This window comes from Echinops telfairi, unplaced genomic scaffold (genome assembly GCF_000313985.2).
Source record: "Echinops telfairi isolate 266 unplaced genomic scaffold, ASM31398v2 ScPeMD7_2;HRSCAF=8, whole genome shotgun sequence".
In the NCBI taxonomy this organism is placed as follows: domain Eukaryota; kingdom Metazoa; phylum Chordata; class Mammalia; order Afrosoricida; family Tenrecidae; genus Echinops; species Echinops telfairi.
The window spans coordinates 4,853,827-4,871,440 of NW_022103898.1; the positions used below are offsets into that span (position 1 = coordinate 4,853,827).

Sequence of the window (17,614 nt, forward strand, 5' to 3'; positions counted from 1 at the left end):
TACTCCCACTAGTATGCCCACCGATGTGTCCAAATACTCCCAGAGGAAGTCTCAGGGCTCTCTCAGGGACACGTGGATGCAGGTGGGCTTAGCCAGCCCTCCTCCAAGCAAGCAACTCAGCTCTGGTACACACTGGTCCCTCGGGCACTCCAGGAGAATCACCCACAATCCTCACTTCGACCAATGAGGGGCTGGGTGCTGCTGGGTCGGAGACAGAGAAGCTGCCCTCTGCTCTCCCAGAGCTTATGAGTGAGTAAAAGCGGCAAGGCACGACCGGGGAAGGGCCCCCAGGGCCTGGACCCACAGTGACCCCGAAAACCTCGGCACTGATTTCCTGTCATTACTCTTAAGTCTTCCTTTCAAATGACTGTGTGCCTTTTCTGCAAAAGTATAGACAGAATAATCTGTAACAAGACACAGAAAGGGGGACTTTGGAATAAAACAGCAGGCTATCTGCTATGTCGTAAAAAAAAAAAAATTTACAACAGCAACAAACTAAACCATGCTATGTGTCCTCTAGATAGGAATTTTAATTTCATTTACTGTAACAGGAACTGTAAGTTCAGGAAACTAATGGTGACAGCTTGATTTATGAATTTTGACATATTTCTTGAACTGGGATTACATTACAAAGGTGTGGAATTCTAAGCAAGCCAGAGCTTGCCTATACGTTCAATCTTCATATCAATACGCTGAGATTCTGTGCAACTTGTTTCTGACAGGAAGAGGCAGCCCTAGCCCCGTCATTTATAAGATCTTGGACGTGTCCTCAGAAGGGAGCTGGGTATCCACACAGACAGAACCCACACTCCAGCCCTTCACTAGCTGACGACAATGGGGACCCTATGGGGTCACATTGACCCCCAAGAGATCCCAGTTCTTCAAACAGGTTCTCTGCTCTTTGCACTCACTCTGTGTCCTCCCAGGCCAACCGTCCAGAATATGAAGACCTGCGTTACTTAGCAGAGACCTGCAAGACACTGCCTACAGATTTATCACAGGAAGATGGAGGCATGACTAGATCTGCTCCTTTCCCGAGAACGGTGGGGGTGGCGTGGGAGGTTGGGAAGAGGGATCGGGCAATCATTGGACGCTTGAGGTACATCCTCCTGTTGGATCTCCCAGCGCCAGGTAAGAGGTGGTAAAACGATGAGGCAATCCTGTGTTGATCTAACTTGGAAGCCCTGTCTGGATCCCCAGGTATATCCCAAACTCCCTCTCTTTCATGGGCTCTTCCCCCACGGGGCACCAAACAGACCATGCCAAGTCTAAAATAAGGCTACAAAACCACACCCGGCTTTATGAAGCAAAAATACCCACATGGGGAGCTATTGCTTCTCACGACTCCTCCACCTCTCAGTCTCTCCGTCTCCACACTTCTGCAGGCGATCTTCCCGGCTCTCTAATCCTTGCTTGAAGACTCTTCCCCGGCACAGACAGCCCCATCGTTTCCCCAAGGAGCAGCCACTAGTGGACTTGAACAGCTGATCTTGCAGCTAGCAGTCTGACGCTAACCTGACAGTGCCACCAGAGCTTCTTTTAAAAGTTTTCAAAGAAATACTACCAAACTCAAGTTTCATTGAAGAAATATTCACCGAGTGACTACTAGGTGTCAGGGGCAACGGAGGAGGTGGAAACAATCAATGAACAAAACAACTTTACAGAGAAGCCTGACCACACCGAGCTTTTCCTAAGGACTCGAGAGCGATGCCCACAATCGACAGACCTTCACAACAGACGTTCCCACCTCCTGCCTCTACGCGCTGAACCTCTCCAGGAAGCGAGGGCTTCTCTCAAAAGGAAGTCATGCCCACCATGAAAGCGTGACACGTGTGTGGCTGAACACACGTGGGCAGCCATGTGAGAGCCAGACACTGTCTCTCTCTCTCTCTCTCAGAGGGGGAGAAACCGAACTGCAAGTCACAGAGTCTCTGGCTGAGTGGATTCAGCGGGGGCACTGTGTACAGGAGGGCCACCTCCCCCAGGACAAGCCCTGAGAGCCCATTTTGTTAAAAAGTGCTTTGCTTTATGGGATAAAAAAAAAAAGCAAGTGTGATTTTCTTTCCCTAGTCCAGCATTCATTTAAAGAGTTTCTGACAATAGCGTAAAAGGGAAGAATGGGGAAGTCAAGAAGTATAGCGCACATTCCTCACAAAGCAGCAGCAGCAGCAAACACCCTAGAGCATCGTACAATACAGGCCAGGCCAGCATCTCCATTTCAAGGCCACCGAGGATTCAGGGTAAATGGAACCAGAGACGCAAAGGGAAAGGTTATATCAGCGGAGCACAAAACAAGGTAAGATTAGAAGTCAGTAAGCAGCTCAGATCCTCCCTGCCCAATTTGGGAAAGGCCAGTCCAGTGACTCTTGTACAATTCCACCGGGGAGAGGGGTTCCCTCCCGAGTCTGCTATCTGCCAGGATTAAACCAAAACCAAACTCACTGCCGTCGTTCAATGCTGAGTCACAGCAACACCATAGGACAAGGCAGAACTGCCCCCGCGCATGTCACTCTTTATGGAAGCCCCATCTTTCGACCACAGAGTGGCTAGTGGTTTCAAACGGATGACCTTGCAGTTAGCAGGCCAGTGCGTCACCATTGCACAGCTAGGACGCTCTGATGGAAAGACCAGGCAAGACAAGAGTTCTGAGCAGATGCCCAGTGTAAGGCACTGGTACACACTGCCCAGATGCAAAAGCAAAGGAAGCTCGTCGTATTCTTTCCTAGCCTGATCCTGGATGTCTGGCTCTTGCCACCTGCCCCTTGGGGAGATCAGCCTCCACATCCCAACTCTCTGGGGCGGCTCTGCTTGGGCTCTCTCTCTCTCCCTCCCATGGAAGTCACTGCCTTCCTCAGACCCGGAGCAGTGCTCACACGATAAAGGACAGCTGAATGGAAACCCACTCAGTCTCTTCGAGTCTCAGCTTCTTGGATTAGAACGCAACGAGGCCTCTGCACCGCGTTCCAAAGATCTCCTGCCGGCGAGGAAGCTCTGGAACACGGAGAGAGGTGGACAAGTGCACTGCCACCATGGCCATCGGCCAGCTGCCAAGATATAAAAGCCACACACACCCCCCGGAGACCCAGATGGGCTTTAAAAGTTTCTGAGCAAACCTCGGCGGGGTCAAGACCTGTGCAGAGACCATAAGGAAGTGTCCACCATGAACAGCTGTGTGGCTTTCGATTCCAGGACATTCCCTAAGTGCTCCTGGAAGGAGTGTCACAGGTGATATTGACCTGCAGTACTCATACAAGGTCCCACTAGGCCAGGAAGGTGTGTCATGAGCCGAGAGGGCCACCAGAGTGCTGACCTGAACCTTCGGGAGGCCTGCAGGGCCCGGCCAGCCCAGGTGACCCGGATGCGTATGATCAGTCTACAGTCTTTCAAAAACCCATTTTGCTGTTCCTCCAAACCTCGAAAACCCTCACAAATGAGCGGCACTTGGGGCAGGGGAGATCTCACCTCTCAAGAGTGTGCACAGTCAGCAGACCCAAATTTTGCTCGGGACTTCCACCCAATCCCGCGGGACTTCTCTCTGCAATGTAGCTAAAAGAACCTGCACTGCAAAACTGACACAGAGATGAAGTTTGGAAACACATGCAATACAGTAAGTGCGACGCTGACACATGGGAGATCCCAGACAAACTGTCAGCCTCCTTTTGATTCTCCAGTCTGAATGCAGCTAGATGATAAGAATTGCCCCTCCTTGCCCACCCCTAGTCAGCACTAACTCTGCCTACAAGCGGGCCAGCCTACCTAGAAAGTAACAAAAATTTAAGTGGGCCAATGATGAAGGCATGCTACCTAAATTATCTTCCACGACCTCAATAAGCAGAATCAAAGTCACTAGAGCACTGCTAAGGACCCCCTGGGCTGAGAATCCAACCACACGAACAGAGAAGCTTCCAGCACGTCCAGAAAGAGAATTTGATGCCATCTTAAAATTCTTTGGACAAACAAAAAATTAAATAAATAAAAAAGAAGTAATGCTTTCAAGTTCAGGCCTTTTGTTAACCTAGGTGAGAAACGGGAAGAAACAGAGATATCCTCCGGCTCCAAGAATGAGCCCCTTCAGAGCCTCTGGAGTGTTTGCTCAGAGAGCTGCAGGGCCATTAGCACCTGTGCACGTGAAGGCACACACCGTGGGCTTCCTGCGCTCGAGCCCCGGTCACCTCCGCACAGCGGCACTTGGGCACACTCCATATTTACTCAGGGATGCAACCTGAGCCTGACTCCACTGAGTGATTTCATAAGCCTTTTAAGGGTGCCTACATTTTGTCCCTCTAAGTGGCCAATCCAAGCCAGCAACAAAAGAGCAGTTCAACCCCCACAAAAAACACCTCGCTTTTGTGCTCCTCCAGAAAGACAGACGTGGTCATTAAGTCATTGAAAAGGTAAAGGGTTTCATTATCAACTTGCACTTGCAAAAAAACGAGTCCAGTAATTTTCCAAGGGGAGATTAGGCAGCTCACTCCCCAACTGCCTGGAAACGGCAAGCACTGCCTGCGAAGCACTCAGACACCAAAGGGACAGACACACTGTCTGGCTCTGGGCCACGTGCCACCTCCTCCTGCCAGGGACTGGAAATAAACTGTGTACATGAACAATTAGCAAGCTACTTTCTAAGCAGCTCCAACTTTCACCCCTCCAAAAGCGAGTGTACCCAAAATTCTCAGTGAAGCCGTTTCTGCCCACAGACTACAGAGTCATCCCACCTTATCTTGGTTCTCTTTGTTCTTGTAGCACAGATTCCCAATCAAACGGAGGAGATGAGACTTAAACCCATCGGCCACACTGGAGACGTCACACTCGGCTTTGATACAGCCGGCAGCAGCAAAGGGGCTTGTAGTGTCGTTCCCAGCTACGTGAACCAGTCGTAAAAGATCTACAACGAAAAGAAGAAACACATTTTTCTAAAGAAAAATAACTACATTCTGTACTTTTTCCCCATAAGCAAATCTTTTCTAATGAATTAAAATATAGTACTGAAAACTTTAGCTGAAAAAAAAATTTTTTTAATTAAGAAAAGAAAACTTTAGCTGATTACAAAAACAAAAAGAGAAAAAAGGAGACCAGAAGGATGAGGGCAACAGATGTACCAATGTGCTCGACACAATGGATGTATGGATGGATTGTGATAAGAGGTGTACGAGCCCCCAAATAAAATGATTTTTTTAAAAAGAAGACAACCAGACTCACTGCCATCAAGTCGATGCTGACTCACAGCGGCCCTGTAGGACAGGGTAGAACTGCCCTGTGGTTTCTGAGACTGTCCCTCTTGATGGTAGTCGAAAGCCTCCTTACTCCCATTAAGAGATTACAATCAGTTACAAATATTTGACCTGTGTACAACCTGTAATTAGAAAGCTACCCTATGATACTGAAAATTCCAAGTATAGACAATAGTTCATAATAACACAGATGCTATTTCACAACATGCATCAAAACACTGTAATTATGACTGTATTATTATTTTAAGTATGTCCTAGTATATCTGGAAGTATTTCTTTAATGCTTTTAATGCAAAAAAAAGTACACTATCTATTGTTAGGTACAAACTGTACCACACTGTCTTGACTGGCATATAGATTCAACTGACGGATGGACTGAAGAACAAAACTCAGAGTTAGGGGACTGCCGGTTATTATACAGACCTTCTGTTTCTGTTTAAATTGTTTACTATACCTTTTCTGCACCTTATCAATTATGTGGCTATCCATTCACATTTACAAAATACCTACTATCCAGCCATTTATTCACATTAATGACACACACCTGGCAGTAACGAATGCTGAGTTTCCAGATGAAAACAGCACCGACTGTGATAGGCCAAGCTCGTGTGTCAATCTGAGCAGGCCCTACTTCTCAGTGGCTTGGCAGTTATGTGATGATGTAGCCATCCTCCATTTTGTGATCTGATGTAGTTAATCTCCATTTTCACACATGCCCATTTTTGCCTACTGACCTGGTCTTTGGAACTAAACCATGTTGGTAAGTGAGTAGTGGCGGTATCCTATTTTTTGAGAGATGATCTTAATGGTTGCACTAAACATGGAGGTAATACTTCTCTACAATGAAAAGTTAGCTATTCCAACATCTCTACGAAGGAACTCATCTATGATTACAGTTCAGCACAATCTAAATATGATGCCCAGCTTCCTGACCTATAAGTCAGAAACCAATGGCCAACTGGAATTCATGCGTTATATTCAAATGTTTCACCCTCTCTCTTAAACCCCTGAAAAAACTGATGACAGGCAAATATCATTGACCTCACTTTAGAAGAATCAATTGGTCTCAAAGAAGTTAGAAATGTAGGAAAAATGAGGACCTAATGTCGGGGGTTTAAATCGAGAGAAAATGTTTTGAGAAACGATGTACAAATGCGCTTTACACAATTGATGTGTATATGGATTGGGATAACAGTTGTATGAGCCCCTAATAAAATGTTAAAAAAAAAAAAAAAAAGAAGTTAGAAATGTAGTAGAGCTGAAATGGCAACCCAATTTTCTCCTGGTTCAAAAGTGATGTTCTCATCGTTATATTTCATTTCCCAAGTTTATGGTGCTTTAAATTTCCCTACAAGGAATCATTCTAAATTTTAAAAAGTATATATGGTTCTAAATATCTTCACCAATAGCGCAGTGCTAATGCACCTATTAACCTAGATATAAAGTTCTGTGAGGCCACAGCTCGTGGAAATACAGGGAGCGGAGATCAGGAGTGGGAGATGGGGCTGCTGGGGTTCCACTGAAAAGAGCATGCTGTCTCACGGGCCCCGGAGCCGAGTGGGATTTTCAAAATAAATAATCAACATCTTTGCTTCCTTCACTAGCGAAAGGAAAAAGTTAAAAATGTATATTAAAACTTAGAAAAGGAGTGTGGCAAATGGCCATTGTCACTTTAAGATTTTCAAATGTGTTTCAATGTTAAATGGATGTCTTTCCTAGTGTGTGAGTCACCAGAATAAGTATACATCTTTTTTAAAGGGGGGAGGGGGGAGGAACAATGAACACCAAATAAATGGCTAACCACAGAGGGAAGACTCTACTTCAATTATTGTGTGAACAGACTTTTAGCAGACATATTATTTCCAACAATAGCTTCCTGTTACAAATATTTCATAAGCAGAATTTAATACATTATTACTATGCATCAGGTACTATGCAATATGATCTAACAATCTAACTAGGAACAATTTACAGACAAATTTTGGAAAACTCTGTTGCTGCGAGGTGCCATCAGATTCGTCCAGATCCATAGCACCGCCAAGCACAGCAGAACAGGCCACCGTTTGGTCCAGGGCCATCCTCAAGATTGGTCTTATGGGTGATGCCAGCCTTGGAGGCATTGTGTCGGCAGTCCGTGTGGCAGGAGGCCTTGCTCTTTTTTGCTGACCCTTGACTTTAAATCAAGCACGATGTGCTTCTCCAGGGACTGATCCCTACTGATCACGTGTCCAAAATACTTCAGATTAAATCTTGCTGTCTTTGTTTCTAAGGAGCATTCTGACTGCACGTCTTCATGAATGATTTGTTCATTCTTCCGGAAGCCCGTGGTCTGTTGGAGGTTAGCATCGTCACCACTACCTCCACAGCCAGCAGGATTACATGCGCACCCTACACAGCAGGTTAATGATCCTCACCTTCCTGAGGAAGCATCAGGATTAACCAGCGGGTGAGTGGGCAGAACGAAGACCTGAACTCGAGTTTTCTCGGCTGTAAAGCCCAAGCTCTTACCACAACGCCAGGATTCCACTGCAGGGATGCTGTTGTTAGGTGCCACCGTGCCAGTTCCGACTCAGTGACACTACGTGCACTAGAACGAGATGCCGCGAGTTCTGCGCCAGCCGCACCACTGCCGTCACGTTTGAGCCTACTGCTACTGCTACTGCGGCCGGCGCTGTGTCAATTCATCCTGGGGAGGCCCTTCCGCTTTTCCGCTGCCCCGCACTTCACCAAGCATGAAGTCCCGGTCCAGGGACGTGTCTCTGCTGACAACATGACCAAAGGACATGAGATGAAGTCTCGCCATCCTTGTTTGGAAGAAACATTCTTGCTATACTTCCAGCAAAACAGACACCGAGGTCCTCTGTGGTTGCTTCCAATAAGACCTTTGCCAGCACCATAATTCAAATGCATCTAAAAACAGCATGGCTTGGGTCAGGCTCACCTCAGTCCTCAGAGTAAAATCTTGCTTTTCAACACCTGAAAGAGGCCTTGTGCTGATTTACATCCTGCAATACATCCTTTAATCTCTTGACTGCGGTTTCCATGAGCACTGCTTGTGAATCCAAGCAAGATGAAATCACTAATTCCAGTCTTTTATCATGGTGGTACCCATTGGTCCAGTCACTGGGATTTTCCTTTCCTTTACAGTAAGTTGTGATCCACACTGAAGGCTGGAATTCTCCGTCAGCGAGTGTTTCAAGTCCTGCTCACTTTTAGCAAACAAATTTGTCATCTGCTTAGCGAAGGTTGTTAATAAGCCTTTTTCCAATTCTGATGTTGAGTTCTTCATACAGTCTAGTTTCTCTGATTATCTGCTCAGCATATAGACTGAATAAGTATGGTATGACACAAATCTTTCTTTTCTGATTTTAAACCACATATTATTATTCCCTGTTCTGGTCAAACAACTGTCCCTTGATCCATGTACAGGTTCCTCCTAAGCACAATGTAGTTACTGTTCTGGGACTTCCATCCATCTCAAAGTGAGCCATAGTCTGTTAAGACACACAAAGTCGAGTGACTTGTCATAGTCAATAAACCCAAGAACACATCTTTCTGGGATTCTCTGCATTCAGTCAACGTGCATCTGACATCAGCAATGATATTCCTTGTTCCACGTCCTCTTCAAATCTGGCCTGGACCTTTGGCAGCTTCCTATCTATGTACTGTTGCAACCATATTCAGCAAAATGTGACTTAATATGACATCAATAATACTGTTCTGTAATTTGTACACGCTATTGGGTCGCCTTTCTTGGATCTAAGTCAGTTGACCAGCCCTCCCAACTCTCCTGGCATAGAGCAGGGAGTGAGCGCATCCAGTGCTGCATCCGCTTGTTGACACATTTCCATGCCAGGAGCCTTGTTTTTGGATAATGCCAAAACCATGCACCCGGGATTTCTCCCTTCGGGAACCATTGGTTCTTTTTCATGTGTTATTTCTTGAACTAGCTGAAGGTGAACTAGTTCTTTGTGAGACAGTGACTCTGTGTATTCTATCTTCTCTTGATGTTTCCTACATCATGCTGCCCATAAATTCTTCTAATATTGCAATTCAAGGCTTGACTTTTTCTTCAGTTTTTTCATCTTGATATTTGCTATGTCCTTTCTTTTTTGTTTTCTAACTCATATCTACGCGCATTTCATTATCACACTTTGTCTTCTTGAGCTGCCTTTTGAAATTGTGTTAGCTCTTTGACTTCATCATGTTTTCCCTTTGCCTCAGCTGCTCTATGACTAAGAGCAAATTGCAGAGTCTGTTCTGGCAAACACTGTGATCTGTTCCTTCTTTCCTGTCTCTGGAATGCTCTGAGGTTTCTTCATGAATGGTGGTCTTGCTGTCCTCCCAACAGCTCATCTGTGAATTCACAGTCATCTGTGAATAATGTTCATTGTGTCAATCTGTTCTGGAAATGTTGAAAGAAATTCAAGTGGGATATACTCAAGGTCTAACTTGGCTCTTGTGGACTTGTTTTCATTTTCTTCAGCCTTTCTTCAACCTGAACGTACACATAAGCCATTGATGGTCTGATCCACACTCAGCCTCCTGGCCTTGTGTCTCTTCCCAACAGATGTGATCACCTGATTCTTGTATATTTCCTATCTGGTGAGGTCCATGTGTATAGTTGCAATGTATTTTTTTTGTAAATGGTATCTGCAAAGTCGTCGCTGGTCTTGCAAAATCCTGTTATGTGAGCTCACTTCATTTCTACCACCAAGTCCATATTTTCCAACTACTGTTCCTTCTTCTTTTTTTTTTCCAACTTCAGTGCATCTTGATTGCATGTTTGATCAATTTCAGACCAAATATATTGGTAAAATTCTTCACTACCAGCTTTAGTGGTGGGTGCACAAATCAGAATAACAGTTGCACTGACTGGGTTTCCTTGTATGAAGATACTATCAAATTACAGACAGCGTTATACTTCAAGATAGATCTTGGAATGTCCTCTTTGACAAAGAAACACCATTCCTCTTAAATATGTCATCCCAAGTAAACTATATGACTGTCTGATTCAAAATGGCCAATATCAGCCCAATTCAACTCAGTCATGCCTAGGATACCGATCTTTATGCAATTTATTTCATTCTGATGACTTAAAGTTTTCTTAGATTCATACAATGCACATTCCAAGTCTCCACTGTTAACATTTTCGGCTGTTTTGTTTCCTTTTGACCCCTGCCCCATCAGCAAATGAAGGTCCTGCAGGCTTGTTTCTATCAAGTCACGATGGTCGACTCCGCTTTGAAAGGGCAGCTCTCCTGCAGTCAGACTGAGGGACTTCTGCTACTCTCTCTGAAAATGTTCTGTGGCGATGCATCAGGGTTTCCGTTATCTGACACGGTTTCACTGCTAGTCAAAAGGTTTTCCAGTGGTTAATCCTCAGAGGCGGACAGTCTTTTCTTGGTAGGGAAACTCTGCTGAGACATATGGTATTCACTGTGAGTGACCCTGTTGGTGGGTGAAATACCAGTGACAGAGCTTTCATCATCAAAGCGACGCGCAAGCTACCTCAGTATAACAAACTGAGAGGGAAGTGGTGAAAAAGTATTGAAAAATCTCAAAAATGGGGGTGGGGGGGTGGAATGAGGAACTGATGCCAGGGGCTTAGGTGGAGAGCAAATGTTTTGAGAATGATGAGGGCAAAGAATGTACAAATGTGCTTTACACAATTGATGTATGTATGGATTATGATAAGAGTTGTATGAACTGAAAACTGGAGGTTTGTGCTTTAGATTGATATGGCTGTACAACATAATGGTTCCTTGCTTCAAAGTAATAGTAAGTGTGGTATTTCACTCACCGATTACTCTTTCCAGCAAGCCAGGATAACCCTGCAGGTAGACGAGCAGGTCATTATTAGCAGTCATTTCACAAAGGACATCAAGAAGTCGGATCACTGCCAGAACCTCCTAAAAAAAGGGGGGGGGGGGCATAACTTTTAAGCATATTTGAAGTTAAATGATTGAATTGGTAAAAATAACTACAACAGAATGAAATACGAAAATATGAAAGAGCCAGTACTTGAGCCAAATCTTAAAAGAGAAACAAAACTGTGAAAAACAAACCAGAAATATTAAATGTGTACACGAGAGTAATCGCTCTCCCTGCTCACAGACATCTGCTAACAAGAATGCAAGACCGTGTATCATTATGTGTTGTCTTGGAACGAAGAGTCAAGAAAAGCTCTGATTCAAGCAAAAACATCTTCCAACAGTGAAATGAATGTTCAAAATTACTAGCTACATACATAATATTTATGCAAATATTTTCTTTAAAGCCTTGCCAGCATGTAAGTTCCACTTTAAAGATGCAAATAGCCCATGAAGTACATTAATTTCTTCTCCACAGGAATCCTGTAAAATGCCGGCCCTGAAGGAGCTCTGGCTGCAGAATGTGCGTTCATTCTCTAAAACTCACTGCCACCGAGTTGCTGCCGACTCAAAGAGACCCTAGAAGACAGGGTAGAACTGCCCCTGTGAGTTTCAGAGACTGTAACTCTTTACAGGCAAAGAAAGCCTCCGAGCAGATGGTGGTTTTGAACTGCTGACTTTGGGGTTATGCCCAACGCATAACCCCCATGCTACTAGGGCTTCAGGAGTTGTTCATTAGTTCTGGGTAAATATATACAACATTCCAGTGGGTTAGAAAGGATATTCTTACTAGCAAATGTTAATTCAAAAGGCTATCTGATAAATTAGAGTCAGATAATGTGACCAAACCTGCCAACAGCATGTTTTTTAGGCACACTGCTACTGAGTAGACTCTGACTCAGAGCTACCTCCCTGTAGAGGGTTTAGGAGGCTGAATATTGACAGGAATAGATAGTGTCAATTTCCTCCCACAGAGCGGCTAGTGGATTTGAACCACTGACTCTCTGAGGTCAGCAGTCCAGTGTATATCCAACAGTGCCATCGGGGCTCTTCTATTAGTAGCTTATATGTAATTTTTAAATGTGATATTTTATAGACTCTGCGTCCCACTTCTAAGTCCTCCATATTGGGCAAAATGTAATAAGAGACCATAAATACTTTTAAGTCATAAAAGGGATTCTAATATCACCTGCCCCCCCCCCAAAATATACATATATTTTCTTTTATTAATTTTAAATAAGCTTTTATTGGTCTCTAATTAAGAGTTTCAAATAAATTATTCTCTCTAGCTAGTTCTGAACAAGCATTTATGGTTCCCTATGAGATTTAACAGTGATAATCGAACATAACATTGTTAAACCTCAGCACAAATAGCAAGAGACAGCACACATTTTAATCCCTGTTCCACACATTTTAATAACTTCCACTGGCTAATTAAAAAGTTAGAAAAATTCAGGACTAACAGTCTTAAATTAGTTAAAAGGTTAAAAAGCCTCTTTATACATAAAATGAACTATTTTTAAGCCATAAAGAGAAATGAAGCTCGGAGACACCTTGAAAATACTGTGCTGGACACCAAATGATGAAGTCAGTCAGACACAGAGGAACCGATATTGTGTGGTCCCACGTACAACTAGAAACTATCGAGAAAAGACAAATCAAATGCAGAAACCAAAGTTCATCCGTGATCACCAGGAGCCGGTGGGAGGGGCGTTATTGCTGAAGAGACGCTGAGTTTCTTCTGTCTAGGGTGGCAGACATTACGAAACGGGTGGTCACGTGCCTCCATGGCACGGTGAGTGCAATCAACATCACTGAAGTATGTTCTTCAAAGAGCGAACATGGCAAGCTTTTTGATATGTAGACGTCAGCAACATGGTATGGAAACGACAAAGAAGTCCTCCTGGATAACAGTGAACTTCCCAGAGCTTCAGCAGCCCGTTCCACAGGAGGTAGGCCAGCAGCAGTGACCACCCCCTCTAAACACCGTCTCTGGCTCCAGAAGCACGTGGACAGATGATCCTGGCTACCTTGTCACCCCAACAAGCAGGAAGCTCGCAAAGTCCAGTAGGAGCAATCTGCAGAATCTGAAGCTTCCTGAAGAGCCGCCCCACACCAAAGATGGCAATAACTGCAATGTACTGAAAATTCATCACAGTTTTACACCCATGATTAAGCAATGAAAATGGAAGGGAACCGTGATATCCCGATGCAAAATGGCAATGTCCAACAGTCCATTTCTGCTCACTAATGCCTATGCTACAGATTGGTCTTTATGGGTCCTATTTCATTTTCGATGACTTCTAATTTTCCTAGATTCATACTTAGTACATTCCATGTTCCAATTAGTGATGGATGGCTGAGTCGTGTCCCATCAGCAATGAAGGTCCCCGAGGCTTTAATCCACCCAGGTCATTAAAGTCGATTCTACACCGAGGAAGTATTTTGCACCCCTTCCAACCTCTTTATATCAAGACAGTACTCCACGGTTATTTATAAAGTCATCAGTGGCTAATCCCTCAAAAGTGGACAGCCACCCTTTCTTGCTAGTCTGTTCTTAGAATGGAAGTTCTGCCGAAACCTCTTCACCTTGGGTGACTGCTGGAATCTGAAATACAGCTTCAAGCAACACACAAGCCACCGCAGTACAATGACGAGTGGTGGTGTAAGGACTATGCATAACTCTGGTTATTACAGGAGGCAGCAGAGGGGGGTAAAGACTCAGGGAAATCAAACAAAACTGAGTCAGGAAAAATGGAGCGATTCTGAAACACCGGAAAAACGCAACAACCGATTAGGCTCCTGTTCAGCTGGTCTATCTGGGTGAGTAGGCTCTTCGAGGTCTTTGAGCGATTTTACACTTTGTAAGAACCCACTGCTGCAGCCACTGTCTCGATCCCTCTTGTCCAGGGTCTCCTTTCTCACTGCCCCTCTACCTGACCCAGCCTGACGTCCTTCTCCAGGGATTGTTCTCTCCTGAAAACATGTCCACAGTATGTATGACGTCTCGCCATCCTTGGGTGCCTCTCAGGAGCACCCTGGCTGTTCTCCCAATACAGAGTTGCTTGTCCTGTTGGCCTCCCAGAGTACTTTTTCAATATCCTCCACAAGCACCACAATTCCAATACACTGATTCTTCTCCAGTCCTCCATTCAACGTTGGACGTTCACATGCATCGGAGGTGGCTGAATGCCATACCATGGCTTGGGTCAGGTGCACCTTAATCCTCAAAGTAACACTTTGCTTTTCAATACTCTGGAGAGGTCTTATGCAGCAGATTGACCCAATGCAATGTGCTGTTTGGATCTCATGACGCCCACTTCCATGAGCATGGCACCCTTCCCTCCTTCCTGGAAGCCAGTTTCCATCGAGTGTCATTGTCCTTCAGCATAACAAACTTCCACAAACAGTTCCTATAGTGCAGGGCTGCTTCTCAACAAATCCTCTGTGCTTTAGTTAAAAAAAGTTTTATCCCACTTTCAGTTCTATAAAAACATTTTCTCTCTCCTGTTGTTAACTAACACATCAACGGGTTTTATCTTTCTGCACTGAAAGGAAGTCACTCCTTTGTCTCCTGCCTTCCATGGTTTCTGAGGAGAAGTCAGCAGTCACTCTCATCTTTGTCCCGTGGCTGTAGTGAATCATTTGTCTCCCGGTCTGCTTCCAGGAGAAGACCTCAATGCGGACCCTTGGAGCGCTTTCCTTTGTGCGTATCCTCTTTGAGGATCACTGAGTTTCAGATCTAAAATGTTTTCGGCCATTGTTTCTTCAAGTATTTTTTTTTTCTGCTCCATTTCTCCTTCTGGACTCCCAATTACACATATGTAAGACTGATAGTGTCCAAACGGTCACTGTTGAGAAGTGGTCATTTTTCAGCCCTTTTTTCCTCCATGCTTCCATGTGTAGAGTTTATATAGTTACATGATTACATTTACTATCTTTGTTTCTGATATTAGGATTGGACCTACAGACAGATGACTGCGACAAGAGAGTAATCTAAGTTAAGTATGGAAGGACACATAGGTAAAATTATGGGGGGGAAACCCCCTCTGAAGTTAGTAGTAAAACGTGTAGGGCAGACACTACACCTGCCTCCATTTGAGACAATACCAGTAAGCAGTCGCCATCGAAGTGACAAATCGCGGTGACCCCATGACTGTCAGAGTAGCACTGTGCTTCATAAGTTTTATTTATTTTTAGGAAGTAGATGACCAGGCTTTTTTCCTGAGGTGCCTCTGGGTGAAGCTCCAAACTTTCGGCTAGCAGCCAAGTGCATGAGCCACATGTACTACCCAGTACAGCGGAGCTTTCAGGAACAGGAGGCAAGGAATGGAGTATCAGACATCAATCTCAAAAGACACTTGGAGGTGGGATAAAAATCATGGGAGATACATGAAAACAGATGAGAGTACACTAATAAAAAACTCTGCAACTCGTGTACAAGAAAGAAAATGGTCAAGAAAAATAATTGCAATAGAACCGCCACTGAAGAACCGGCAGAGACTCAGATTGTGGAGGTGAGGGGGGAGGCAGTGGAGCCAGCGCCAGTACTGTCGAGCACTAAAGATTAAAGACCAGGAGAGAATGTGATGTGAGGAAACCACAGATGCTTGGGGGAACACTGATTTCAGTGGCCCAGGAGACCAGAACCAGCAGGCAATGAGGAATGGCTATGGTTTGAAGAAGTCAGCTGGAAAAGGAACGAAAGTGAAAGGAGAGGATCGTGAAAACCAGCAGGGAGATAGTGCTTACAGTGAGACCTGCACATGCTAAGCTCTCGGTGATGCTAAGTGCTATTACGTCCAATAGAAGTTTCCATAAAAAAGAAAAGAAAATCCACCAAGGGAAAAGTAGCATAAAGATGCCCAGAGAAGTTTATAAATTTACTGTCATAGAGAAAGTATAAAGGCATGGCATTAGGAGGGTACATGAAGGAGAAAAACAACTCTAACTTCCAGACAGATGGAAAGAAGAAATCGATTTTTAAACGAGGGAAAGAGAGAAATTCGGTATAAGGAGAATGGAAACAGAAGTCACATGAGCTAGTTTCTGTCCCTCAGGAGAAGATCTGAATGATCCGAGGTAGGTTAACAGCACGGAGAATAGTTGGGAATCTCCCATAATGGACAGTGTTCTGGAAGGCAACCCAGGTCTAATAAGATGAGGTCCCATGTTACTAACTAGAAATATGCAGGGTTCACTATAAATACATCCACTGTAGCACAATTTATAAGTAAAAGCAAGCACCTAAAACATCCTATCACAGGGAATTAGACAAATGCATTATGGTAAACTCTTTACATACAACGCAATGATGGCATTTCAAAAACATAGTCATAATATACTATTTGCTTATTCATTCTGCAGGCATTTGCAAAGTGTCTACTATGTTCAGTCCTACAAGCAAAGAAATCCCTACCCTCATGAGGCTGATAGTCTGTTAAAAAGAACAAGGGAGAAGAGAAGAAAATTTGGAAAAAAAGCCTTGCCCTCAAGGAACTTATATTCTAGTAAACGGGAGGAGAAAATTGGAACAGTTTGCACAAAATAATTTTATTTTTAAAGTGTATAAGGGAATTTCAAAAAGTTCACAGGAAAATTCCATTACCTTTTAATTCTATTTTTCCATAAACTTTTGGGAGAAGTATATACATGTATTTGCACGTATGTGTTTGTATCCAAACACACAATATATTTATTATATTATATATTATGTAACAATAATTATACAATATATAATAATAAAACAATATTCTGGCTGGGATATGTTAACTATGTTTTTTTTTAAGCTATTAACTCAGGACAATGGAAATAAGGGTGGCTTCTGTTTTGTTCACCCACTACATTTTCTTAAGATAAAGCTATTGTGGGTTCCCAAACTGATTTCGCCCTCATCCCCTTTTCAGAAAAGCAAACAAACACATGCAGTCCTGTCCTGTCCCCACCACGGGTAATTAAAAACATTTGTACTACAGCCCATCAAGAAAGAACCAATTGCTGCCATCAAGTCACTGCCAACGCACAGCAACCCTACAAGACAGACAGAACTGCCCCTGTGAGTTTCCGAGACTAGCTCTTTCCAGGGATGGAAAGCCGGAGGGTGGTTTTAAACTGCTGGCCTTGCAGTTATTAGTCCAACTCGTAACTGCTTCGCCAGTGGTTCTCCACTTTCCTCACGCCACGGTGACCCTTTCAGACAGTGCCTTATGTGGTGGGGACCCCCAGACATAAAATTATTCTCATTGCTACTTCATAACTGTAATTTTGCTTCTGTTATGAATTGTCATGTAAATATCTAATACGCAGGAAGTATTTTCATTGTTACAAATTGAACATAATTAAAGCATAGTGATTCATCACAAAAATGTTATTATATTGTGAAATATTTATTTCTAATGACAAATCAATGAAATTTTGTCTTGAGGCATGATATAGCATGGGTAACAGTCTTAACATAATAACAGTAAGCTACACTGCAACATTTTGCGACAGGATGGGTAAAAAGCCAAC

General features: G+C 43.9%; 1 protein-coding gene across 3 annotated transcripts in view; it reads right to left on the bottom strand.

Moving 5' to 3' along the window:
* Positions 1–17,614, bottom strand: part of ATXN10 (ataxin 10) — a 155,860-nt gene that overhangs the window by 70,426 nt on the left and 67,820 nt on the right. For 2 of the 3 annotated variants that reach the window (XM_045289572.1, XM_045289570.1), the window contains exons 8-9: positions 11,035–11,143; positions 4,716–4,885 (exon numbers count right to left, since the gene is read on the bottom strand). In XM_045289572.1, coding sequence (XP_045145507.1) covers positions 4,716–4,885; positions 11,035–11,143 — 279 coding nt within the window. The remainder of the gene's footprint in view (positions 1–4,715; positions 4,886–11,034; positions 11,144–17,614) is intronic. The other variant, XM_045289576.1, reaches the window with a different exon arrangement.